General features: G+C 34.9%; 2 protein-coding genes across 3 annotated transcripts in view; one reads left to right on the plus strand and one right to left on the minus strand.

Moving 5' to 3' along the window:
• Nucleotides 1–509: 509 nt before the first annotated feature.
• Nucleotides 510–4,115, minus strand: LOC129909623 (uncharacterized). The gene has a single exon (XM_055986698.1). It carries the CDS (start codon nt 4,113–4,115, stop codon nt 510–512), a length of 3,606 nt encoding a protein of 1,201 aa, XP_055842673.1.
• A 2,095-nt stretch (nt 4,116–6,210) lies between these two features.
• LOC129917211 (islet cell autoantigen 1) overlaps nt 6,211–12,497 on the plus strand; it is a 28,775-nt gene continuing 22,488 nt past the window's right edge. Inside the window, exons 1-3 of one of the 2 annotated variants that reach the window (XM_055997612.1) lie at nt 6,211–6,461; nt 6,516–7,115; nt 7,211–7,444. In XM_055997612.1, the coding sequence (XP_055853587.1) occupies nt 6,534–7,115; nt 7,211–7,444 (816 nt within the window). In that variant the 5' untranslated portion in view covers nt 6,211–6,461; nt 6,516–6,533. Of the gene's footprint in view, nt 6,462–6,515; nt 7,116–7,210; nt 7,445–12,497 lie in introns of those variants that run through there. The other variant, XM_055997621.1, reaches the window with a different exon arrangement.

Here is a 12,497-nt window from a genome sequence, read left to right on the forward strand (position 1 = left end):
CTCGGTCGGAGGGCGGACTGTCTTTTCTGGACTCCGTTTTCTTGCTTGTGTATGAACACAAAGTCTAAGAGAATCGTGGTGAAAACTGAGAAAAGGAAAAAAAAGTAGACAGACATAGCCAACAAGAGCAAAAGCGTCATTTTGTTATTTTTTGTTGAAGTGTTTAGTCGCGTCGTGTCTCGTGTCGTTGTTAATAAAATATAAGTATAATGATAAACAATTATATCAAACTATTAATTATTATTATTATTATTATTATTATTATTATTATTATTATTATTATTATTATTATTATTATTATTATTATTATTATTATTATTATTATTATTATTATTATTATTATTATTATTATTATTATTATTATTATTATTATTATTATTATTATCGACTTTCGTAAGAATTCTCAGTTCCTATGGAACTGGAAAAGTACCTATCCCGGGCTATGCCAAGGGATGAGGCTCTGTTGGAGCATAGACCATGTTCTAGCCCTTTTTTTGCGGTTGGCTGGATCACGGTTGTTCCAAAAACTTGCGTACGGTCCTGCAGCTATTCAATATGATGGACTTCAATATATCGTGCACAAGGTGGTCGCATTGCATTCTTTTTAGTTCCTCCATAACGTTATTTCCAATCATACCCGTACTCGATACAACAATTGGTACTATCCGAATACTCCTTAATTTTTCTCGTTGTTTAACTTCGTGAGCTAGATCTGCGTATTTCGATAACTTTTCACCAAATGTTCGATTTAGATTGGCCGTCAACGGAACCGCTATATCTATTATGAACCCACACAAATTTGTTTTGTCGATCCACACTATATCCGGGCGATTCGCTAGAATTGTGTGGTCCGTACTCATTTGGCGATCCCAATATAGTTTGTAGCTGTTGTTGAAGATTACTTCGTCCGCTTCATATTCGTAATATGGCTTCTTGGAGCTAATGAGCTTTAACCTCAAGGCGAGTTCTTGGTGGATTATTTTGGCAACATCATTGTGCCGTTTAAGGTATTCATGGTTTGCCAGCATTGAGCATCCATTCAAAATGTGTTCAATAGACTCTAGGGATTGGTGGCATCGTCTGCAACCGTTATCGATATCCTCATGAAGAATGGCTCGCCGATACTGCCTTGTTGCCACAACTCCATCTTGAATTGCCATGATAAAACCTTCAGTTTCTGGAAACAGCTGTCCCTTTTGAAGCCATTCGGTTGACCTAGCTTTATCTATATCCACAGAATTCAATTGGAAAGGGTACTTTCCATGAATAGCTTTCGCCTTCCACTGTTCGACTCGGCTCGAAATTGTAAAAATATGTGGCTGATAGTCATGCTCACTTAATTTTAAAGGAGTAAAGTTTTTATCCATCTCCATGATTTTTTGATACCTGAGATTGCCACTAGTTTCCATGAAATACTGCCTCAATTTGACCACTTGCATGCCTTGCTGGTTTACTAGATCTAGTATTCCCAACCCACCTTCATTTCGCGGTAAAGTTGTTCTCTCAATCGCCGATTTAGGGTGATGAAACCGTTGCGACGTCAGCACTACTCTTATTTGTCTTTGAAGGTCTTCCAAATCAGTCTCACTCCACTTTATCAAACCAAAGGAATATAAGAGTACAGGAATTGCGAAGCTATTAATGGCTTTTGTTAAGTTACCACTGTTGAGTTTTGTTTTGCATAACTTTTTTACTCTTTCAATGAAACTTGTTTTTAGTTGCTGCTTCATTGTTGTGTGCTGTATGCTTTTCATTTCCAGAACTCCAAGATATTTATAAGGTTCATTTTCTTGTAGCGTTTCAATGGTCCCTTCTGCAAAATCAAAACCTTCAGTTCTTTCGATTTTTCCACGTACCATTTCCACCGCTTTGCACTTATCGAACCCAAAGTTCATTTTTATATCTTCACTAAATTTCTTCACTATATTGAGAAGACTCTGAAGATGTTTTCTAGATCTCGCAAATAGCTTAAGATCATCAATATATAGAAGATGCGTGATACTCATTTCTCGCTCGATCCTGTATCCGTTCGATGATTCATTTAGCAGTTTACTAAGGGGCGCCAGACTCAAGCAAAACCACAGCGGACTAAAAGAATCTCCTTGGAATAATCCTCTTCTCACACATATCTCCCTAGTTGTGGATCCTCCAACATGTATAGTCGTTTTCCATTGGTCCATAGAATACATAAAGAATTCCACTATTTTGTTATCCACTCCGTGAATTCTTAATGCTTCAATTAAGTATGAATGGGGTACGTTATCATATGCTTTTTGGTAATCAATATAAGCTACACTTAAGTTTCGATTATTATGAACTGAGTTTTGGGCGATTATAGCATCAATCGTGATCAGTTCCTTACATCCTCTGGATCTTTTAGCGCATCCTTTTTGTTCACATGGGATTATGCCATTCGAATCACAGTGCTGCCAAATTCTATTGCTTATAATGGCAGTAAAAGCTTTATATAATGTAACTAAACATGTTATTGGCCTAAAAGCACTCGGATTTTCCGTATCTCTATTTTTTGGGATAAGAAAGGTTCGCCCTTTTGTAAAAAATTCTGGAATTCTTTGTTCCTTATCCAATATTTTGTTGAAACATCGAACAACATGAGGATGAGCGCTTGTTAATCTTTTAAGCCAAAAGTTTTGAAGTTCATCCGGCCCTGGGGCTTTCCAGTTAATGGAGTTGCTAAGCACCTCCCGAAGATCTTCAACACTTATTGGACTGCTCGTCATAAGTGGAAACTGTTGAAAAGCGGTTAACCATGTTGCTTGGTTATTATGTGTTTCTGGTTTTTCCCACACATTTTCCCAAAACCTCTCAAAAGGAGTTATATCTTCTATCGGTGTTATTGCCAAATTGCTATTTCCATTTAAACTAGCATAAAACTTCCTTTGGTTAGCTTTAAAGGCCTTATTATCCTCTCTTCGTTTTCTAATCGATAAATACCTCTTCAAACGAGCACTGAATACCTGAAGTTTTTGGGTAAGTCTATCAATTATCATGTCCAGATCAAGGTGAGTGAGTTCTTCCGGTCTTTTGGGTCTGACAATTTTTTTAATCCTCCGCAGAAGTTTTCGGGACCTTATACCTTGTTTAAACATCATAAGTCTTCCAACATCTGCTCTCTGATTAGAAATTTTTGATTCTAACCTCGACTGCCAAACTGGTTTTCTATTTTCTGTTGGGTGGTTTTGACGTTGCTCGGAACTTACTGTTAGCCCCAGAGTTCTTGTGATTGCCACCGCTGCACAAAATATAACACTTTGAACATGTGTTAACTCATGCCAACCCTGAAGTTCCGCATCGATTATATTATTCATATGGTTTATTAGATTCAATGTTTTTTTGGTGACAGGAACTTTTGGAATCCTTGGTCTTAAAAGTGGATCCATACCTTCAAATTCTATGTAGGCTTCCTGGAAATTATCAAAAGCTACTTGAAATAAAATATCTCCGGGGCCCAAAGAATCTCTGTAGCTATTCAAAACTTCTTCACCTTGATTTGGTATTTCTTCCATATTTGGTTCTGGCTGAATTTCATTTAGGACTTCCACTTGCTGTGGTATTTCTGCCACACTATGTTCTGTTTCAGACCTTCTGCTCAAGAGACTTAATCTTTGGCGTGGTCTCAACTCTTCCAAAATTTCTTGTTCAATCTGAACAATTTCAATACTTGGTAAGAGGAGTCTTCTTGTAATCGCTCTACATCTGTCAGCAACATTTTGCTCAGTTAATCTTTCACTGAGTTCTGGATATAAAGCAACAAAGTGAAGATGTTGTCTTGCTCTGTATCCAGCAGGATCAGTTCCGCATTTTGTAGCTCTAAAGTGACAGCGCATAATGTCTTTATTCATATTTGATGACCATGCTATGCGTTGTCTTTGTCTACCAGCTCGTGTGGTCTCAGATATAGACATCCTCGAAACAGTCGGAGCTGGTGCAGAAAGTTGGGGTGTTGTTTCTCTGCTAATAGGTCGCAGTTGTTCGGTTGTTCGGGTTATCCCGGTGCGCATATTCTGCGAATCTGCAGCACCACTACCGGCTTGCAAGCTGCTGACTCCAGCGGTAGCTCCAAAGTCAGCCCGGGCGCCCCCGGATGGCGGCATTCTAATAATTCTGTTTCTTAATCTTCTCTCCATTTTTATTGGGTTGGTTTACTGTTTCCTTCAGATGTGCATTTTAAATCATAGCCAGCATATTAGGCTTTTTGACGAAGGGATCACAGGTGCGTCAGGTCTAATGTTTTCGATGGATCCAGGTGGATTTAAGTCGCCTCTTACGACAGGCATGCCATACCTCGTGAATATTCTTACCCCTTACACGCAAGGGTTGGTTTACTGTATCCTTCAGATATGCATTTTAAAATCGTAGCCAGCATATTAGGCTGTTTTGACGGAGGGATCACAAGAGCGTCGGTCATAATGTTGTCGGTGGATCCAGGTTGGATTTTAGTCGCCTCTTACGACAGGCATACCTTACCACGGGAATATTCTCACCCCTTACCCGTAGGGGTTATTATTATTATTATTATTATTATTATTATTATTATTATTATTATTATTATTATTATTATTATTATTATTATTATTGTACCTATATATTGTGAAAATTTCGTTTGCCAAAATTAAATAAAAAAAACAGTTTCAGTGAAAAAAAAATAAATCTTGTTCTTTTTTTGGTCGCAAATGCGATACGTCATCCCTTTTTTATTCCTCTTTCTGGTAGGTTTTCGCTGCTCCGACTCAGGTCCGCCTTCGGCTCCGTTTTCTCGGAATGGAGATTTTCACCACACCAATACATATGCAATCGACTTCGCGGTGATTATAATTTCCATACTAATTTGAGCCGCCTTCGGACCAGTTTCTGATCCGAAGTCGGACTCAGCTCCGCCTCAGGCGGAGCGGATTCGGACCGAGGTCGGACCTGTTTGCTTGAAGGGTTTTTGACTAACAGATTTTGACAACGTTCGGAAGATATTCAGCCCTATTCTGGGCAACCTCACTGATGCCTCACAAGTCACAATAACCTCATAACTCGAAATGAACTCGATTTTGTGACTTTTTCGTATTCTAACGAAAACCTCACAGTCACAAGAACCTCATAAGCTGAGGTGAGTTTGATTTTGTGAGGTTTTTCGAATTCTGACGTACCCTCACAAATTGTGAGCATCATAAAAATTATCAAAACTGTGATCTCCTTCAGAGCAGGTCACAACTCACAAATTACTGGAGTTTTAACATTATGCAGTTGCATTCTTTTAGCTGAATCATTGGAATCATCAGCACAAACCTAAAAATTCCAAAAAGTCTAGCCCAGGGCTGTAAAAAATTCAATTTAAAAAAAATGCATTTGAAATTAAAAAAAGAATATTTATTGCAAATAAAAAAAAAATTGCATTGAAAAAAAAAAACATTTATTGCAAATAAAATTTTTCTTTCTTCTGTGAAATTGGACGTACGCGTTGCTAGGATGCTTTTTAAGAAGTCAATGTTCACTTTTCACTGACGATTTTATTAAAAATCAACAATAGAAAAATCACGTACACTATAAGATAAAACAAACTTTTTTCAATTAAAACTTTTAATTTGTTTCACAAATCAGCTGGCTGTCAAAAAAGAAACTCACCTCTATAGAGGTGAATTTGTTGTGAGGTTTCTTATGAGGTTTTCCGCAGAATACCAAATAGTGACAACCTCATAAGAAACCTCACAAAAATAACCTCACAAAAAGTTGTGACTTGTGAGCATCACAACACCAGAATAGCCCTGATTACCTTATTATGTGTACTGTGTTACCTTATTATGTGTTCTGTGGGTCAGATCGACAAATCCGGATTCAATTCGATCCGGGTATATATAGACCTAAATCCTGATTCAATTCGGATTCAAATCGCCTTATAAACAGGGTATATGTTGTATGTATGATTATATTTATATTTATGATTTTAAGTATGTTCAACGAGGATTTTTCTAGATCAGAACAGGACAGGACTGCACAGTTTCGTGAGAAACGTCAGAACAAGTTAGAACAGTCATTTAACGTCACTTGTCAAAATAAAAAAAAAAACAAATTGTAAATTATATGAATTTTTTGTTTATTGTTTCTCGTTTATTTTTATATTTTTTTTGTAATTTTATTGTGAAAAATATAATTAAAAATTATTTATTAGTTATAAAAACCACGAGCACCCGAGAAATATTCGCACAATTAAATCAAAACAAAAACAAAAAATGACAGCTTTGATTTTGACACTTCTCACGAATCTGTTCTAACCTGATCTGACTCAAAAGCAAGAACAGAAAATCCTGTTCTAAACTGTTCTAGATTTGTCAATGAACAGCAAACTAGAACAGTTCAGCACAGAAAAAACCTCAATGAACAGGAAAAAGCTGTACTTTTCTGCCTAGAACAGTCCAGCATAGCGTCAGTGAACAGAGCTTTTAACATTTTAAGTTTGTTAAACCATTTTATATAGGCAATCAATCAATAAATACTTTGCTTTTCAGAAATCAAGCGAATTAAAAATGATAAAATCTGAAGTACAGCACCAGTTTTGGATTACAAAGAAAACTGTACAACGAAAATTAGGCTCAAAAGAAGACGAGTACATAGTTTCGTCCGATGCAGGACTTGATTCGAAAATTGCTCTGCTTAGAGCTATATCAGAGACGTGTTTAAATCTTAATAAAAATTTGGAACAATACCAAGAAAGAATTTGCATCCTGTCGCAAGAGGAATGTGCGTTCGGTAGATTTTTGAAGGAAATTGGAAAGCGAAGTAAGACGACTGGATCAAGCATTATTAATTCCGGAAAAGCAATTTACTTTTGTGGTCAGCAACGTATGTCAGTGAGAGTTCCACTTCTTCGACTTCAACACGAAGTTGATATTTTTAGGTGCAGAGCTATTAGTGATACAGTTATTACCTTGAACTACATGGAAAAAGAAAGAACCGAATACCGGGCGGCACTTTGCTGGATGAAATCTTTAAGTACGCAACTCGATCCTGATAATGGAAAAGGGCTTGATAAATTCCGCCGCGCACAATCGCATGTGCGAGCTGGAAAAGATAATTTCGACAAACTATCATTAGATTGTATCCAAAAGGTATTTTTATTTATATTTTTGCAACAAAATAGAGAAAAAATCACAAACCTTAAACTTAAAATTTAAATTAAACGAAGTATTTCTGAAACTTGCAGATAGATCTTTTGGCAGCAGCTAGATGTAATATGTTTTCACATTGCCTAGTTGTTTATATGGCTGCTATTCTTCAGTTTTCTAAGAAGTGTGAATCGACCTTCAGAGCTGTTGCTGAAGCTCTAGCTTCTAACCCACAATACGATTTCTGTGTACTCAAAGACCTTTCTCAGATTATCGCTCCACTTGAAATTCAAGTAGAAGACAATGATCCTGATCAATCTATGCTTTTTTCGGTAAGTGAAGTTCGATTTACATATTGACAATGTGGTTTGTTAATGTCTTTTTGCATTTGCTAAGGTGATAGCGATAAGGAAAATGAAAGGAAAAATTTTCAATAAATATTTCGTGGAATTAGTCGGGGTGCACTCTTCTAGGGCCGGCTGTAAGGTTCTTTCTTAAGGCCCCAACCCATAGAATCCGTTGCGTCCGTTCCGTCAATCGATCCGTTGAAGTTGACGGATGGGACAGAAAGGGGTGACCCATAGAATACGTCGTATGACGGATTGCTTTTTGACAGCTCACTTCAAATTCCAAGGTGTGTTCGATATTTTATCGCTGAATGTACACTAAGGAAGTTCTGATGCAAGAAATTTTTAACTATTATTGTTGTTCTTTTTTTTAATAAAATAAAATGCGCGACTAGATTTCCTCTAGGTACTTGCTCTTCAGTTAAAATCAATTTTTTATAACAAATTATAAGTTGTAGGTATGACTTTGGCATAGTAAAATTGAACTCTACAACAGAATTTGAGTATTTAATTTATTAGATATATAATTAAATGTTACTTTTATAACATTTTCTTCACAAATAAACAATTAAAGTTCACAATTCATAACGAAACGAACAGAGTTCTTAGTTCTGAAATTCCCCGGCGCGCACTCAGAAACAGAAAATCGAACTGGTCTATTGTTGACAACCAATGTCAAAAGATACGACGGATGAAAAAGTAGAAAGTTGGGCTACTTCTTCCGTCGAATCCGTCGGCCTCCGTTCGATCCGTCGCTTATGGATCGCTTCCCATAAGAACGTGTGTATTTCATTAAGCAGTCAGTTGAAAACTTCGACGGACGCAACGGATTCTATGGGTTGGGGCCTTAAAGGGCCCAACCCATAGAATCCGTGGCGTCCGTTCCGTCAATCCATCCGTTGAAGTTGAAGTATGGGACAGAAAGGGGTGACCCATATAATACGTCGTATGACGGATTGCTTTTTGACAGCTCACTTCAAATTCCAAGGTGTGTTCGATATTTTATCGCTGAATGTGCTCTAAGGAAGTTCTGATGCAAGAAATTTTTAACTATTATTGTTCTTTTTTTTAATAAAATAAAATGCTCCATTAGATTTTATGTAGGTACTTGCTCTTCAGTTAAAAACAATTTTTTATAACAAATTATGAGTTGTAGGTATGACTTTGCCATAGTAAAATTGAACTCTACAATAAAATTTGAGTGTTTAATTGATATAATTTATTAGATATATCATTAAATGTTACTTTTATTACCTTTTCTTCACAAATAAACAATTAAAGTACACAATTCATAACATAGGAGAAGAAACGAACAGAGTTCTTAGTTCTGAAATTCCCCGGCGCGCACTCAGAAACAGAAAATCGAACTGTTCTATTGTTGACAACCGATGTCAAAGGATACGACGGGTGAAAAAGTAGAAAGTTGGGCTACTTCTTCCGTCGAATCCGTCCGTCTCCATCCGATCCGTCGCTTATGGGTCGCTTCCCATAAGAACGTGTGTATTTAATGGAGTTGTCAGTTGAAAACTTCGACGGAAGGGACGCAACGGATTCTATGGGTTGGGCCCTTTAGTTTCTCCTGTATAGCGCTGCTTATACTCGTTCAGGGAGATCTTCTTAGGGCCGCATAAAGGGGTGTTTACCTTCAAAAAGCGCTCATGAGAATTTTTTTCGCTTAATGAAGTTGTACTTGACTAAAACCACTGTTAAACAGTAATAAAGCTTTTTTTTACTGTTTTTGCTTTTTGACATCTTTCGCTTTAATATGATACCAAAAATGTTACCGAATAACACCGAATGATATCACAAACGGTCCATTAAAAAAGCAGAAAAATAAAAAAACTGCCTTTCTACTTACATTTAAAATAAATTCATTTTACAATAAATTAAAGCTTCATGAATATATTTTTAAAATAAAGTACACAACTGCAGCTGAAACTTTCATAACAAGAATTTTATATAAAACAATAAGAAAAAAAAAAATAAATTATTACCGATGTAATTTTTTCACAAAACAACTGAGCCACATTAAAAGATTGCAATTAATGACTTACAACCGATCCTGTGGCTTAGTGCATGCATAAAAACAAAAAACAAATTACGGGACATTATTCCGTGGGTATTTAAGAAAAGCAAAACAAAAATCACTTCTCAACTGGGCGAGAGTTGGCGAAACATGCGAGTTGAATGCTCATACTGTGTATGAGCACGGGGTGTTAGGCAAAAAGATCCTGCCTACGCGAAAAAAATTCCACATTTTTTAAACGGCCAATGGTAGCCAACACCTTTGCGGCCTTGTGGCCTACGAGGGTTTCGTTGTAGGACCCACCGGTGATCAAAACCTGGAATAAAAAAATTAATTCAACTTACTTAAAATGAAGTGTTAAAATACTATATTCTGCTGTAGTATAACTTTATTTATGGACTGCGATTACGATGGAGTGAGAACGTGTCTGAATACGTATCAGATTTTTCCTCGCAACCAGAATATGAAATCTAGTCTTGTAATTGGGCAAAGCTCAGGAAATTGTAGGGACTAGATTTAGGGAACTTCATTTTTTTGAACGGAAATTTGAGTTAATTGACTAAATTAGTTTGGATATTTCATTATTGTCAAATTTCGAAATTTACTTGGGAGTTTTACAGATCGCATGGAGCAGACACCAACTCTCACTTAACTTTAATGAATATATAATATTAATTATAACCGATAATGCACTTTTTACTCGTTCTTCACACAAACAGATTTAATTTTGCTAACGTAATTCTTTAATTAAAAACAATCAGCTTTCATGTTAACAAAAAAAAAACTTTTCTTAATTTTTAGGGAAAATTTTCTGGCCTAATTTTCCAGTCATCTGATATCTTGAAAAAATCTCGAATTCATTTTTTTTGAATCTCAAGTCGCAAATAGAGCATGAAATATGAGATTTTTCCACTTTTCTCCACTTTTTTCCACTGAATCTCGTAAATAGAAACGACATTACATTCTTATGTCGAATTCCTTTCAACAAAAAAGAATCGATACTAACTAAGTCGGTTAAATTTCAGTTACAGTCGCACAAGTATAAGGTTACGCCAACCATTGTGCCTTATTTTTAGTAGATCGAACTATGGTGCAAATAGCCCCCTCAATCAATTGATAACAATATTCAATAAACTTTATTTTTGTATCGAGTCTGTTAATGACAATTTTAAATGCATTAAGTTCAAAACTATGTTTTTCAATAGCTTAGAGTAATAAATTTAGATTTAAGTATTATGTATAAATGTATAAGTATATTCACGTTAGTATTTAACGAATTGAAATAATTAACTAATGCGTTTTACTTGTCGTAATCTTCAAAAAATCCAATATAACTTTATTTCTTGGAGCAGAGACCGATTTCTACAAAAAAATGTTTTTATGCACCTCCGAAACACTTAGGCCATAAGTAATTTTTACTTGCGATATAGGTACTATATATCAAGTTATGCATTCGTACAAAAAAAAATTTGAGATAACATTTTTCCATGACATTACGATGGTAGACAATGCCAAAAAAGTGGGTCCCGGAAGTCCGTCTGTCTGTCTGTCTGTCTGTCAGTCTGTCTGTCTGTCTGTCTGTCTGTATAAGGAGCTACAGCCTAAACGGATAGACCGATTAATGTCAAACTTGGTATGTAGCGTTATTTGGCGACTCTCCAGAGGGGTTTTTGGAATTAATTTTTTTGGACCAAAAATAACGGTACTTGTCATATATCGATTTTAGTAAAATTGAAATATCTCGAAAACGGCTCCAACGATTTTGTTTAAAAAACTCAAATGTTAGTTTTAAGCTAAGGTCTATATTTCAATGAAAAATTTTTTTTTTGAAAATCATTATTAACGGTACCTGCCATAGAACCGTTTTTTTCAAATCCGATTATCTCCGAAAGTGCTTCTTCGATTTCAACGAAACTTTTTGTGAAGAAGCATTTATATAATTTAAATATAAACCAAAAATAAAATTTCCAAAAAAATTATTTTTGGATTTTTAAAAAAATTTTGAAATTTTTTTTTTGAAAAATCAAATTTTCGAAAACGGGACATTGAATTTTTTTGAAATTTTGTTTTTAGATGTTGATTAGTAATTTCTACAAAATGGCATTACAATTTTATTTTAAAACTTTTTTTCCAAAAAATTATTTATAAAAAATTGTTTTTTTAAAAAACGGCTCTAACGATTTTGAAAATTTTTTTTCTAAAAATGCACGTTAATATATGAATCAAAACTGCATACTTGTTTTGGAGGGCAATTTAATTTCAGATTTTATTTTATTTTTTTTTTTAACGAATTTTATTTTTTTTTTCCAAATTTCTATATAAAAAGTCTTAAAAATTTAAGCAACTTTAACTCCAAGAGCAAGTTCGTGCGACCCAGTCGTGCATTTTATTTCTTTTGTTTTTGTTGTACCTGTATTGCTAAAATTTTTTATTACAGCCATACTTAAATAGGATACTGAGCAAAAATACCCAAAAAATGCCAAATTATGAGTGTAAGACTACATTATTAATTGAGATTCTAAGAGCGTTCCCGGAAATGACGTTTTGACCTTAATTTATTTTTATTTTTTATGTAAAAAGTAAAACGAAATATTTTTGAGATTACATTGTAGTGGCCTCGATTTTTGATCATAATATCACCAACAAATTAAAATTTCAATCTAGCTATACCTCAAAACAAGATATGTACCAATTAATAAAAAGTATTGTGTATATGTAGTGTTAAAAAAAGAAATACTCAAAAATAATTAACTTTTATGTGATTTTAAGCCATTTGATTTTCAGTTTTTGAGTTATGGACATGTCCGGGAACGGTTTTTTTGGGTATATTAGATGCAATAAAAAAGAAATGGAAACTTTTCTAACCGAAACAAATACAGCCATGGACAGAGAAATAGCACACTATTGAGAAAAATCATGCGAATCGAATTTTAGATATTAGGAATGCTTTTTATAATTTTTTTTCTTTTGGTATGTTGTCGAAATAAAGTGATGGAGACAAAAATATCTTAA

The sequence above is a fragment of the Episyrphus balteatus genome, chromosome 1, assembly GCF_945859705.1.
Source record: "Episyrphus balteatus chromosome 1, idEpiBalt1.1, whole genome shotgun sequence".
Lineage (NCBI taxonomy): Eukaryota > Metazoa > Arthropoda > Insecta > Diptera > Syrphidae > Episyrphus > Episyrphus balteatus.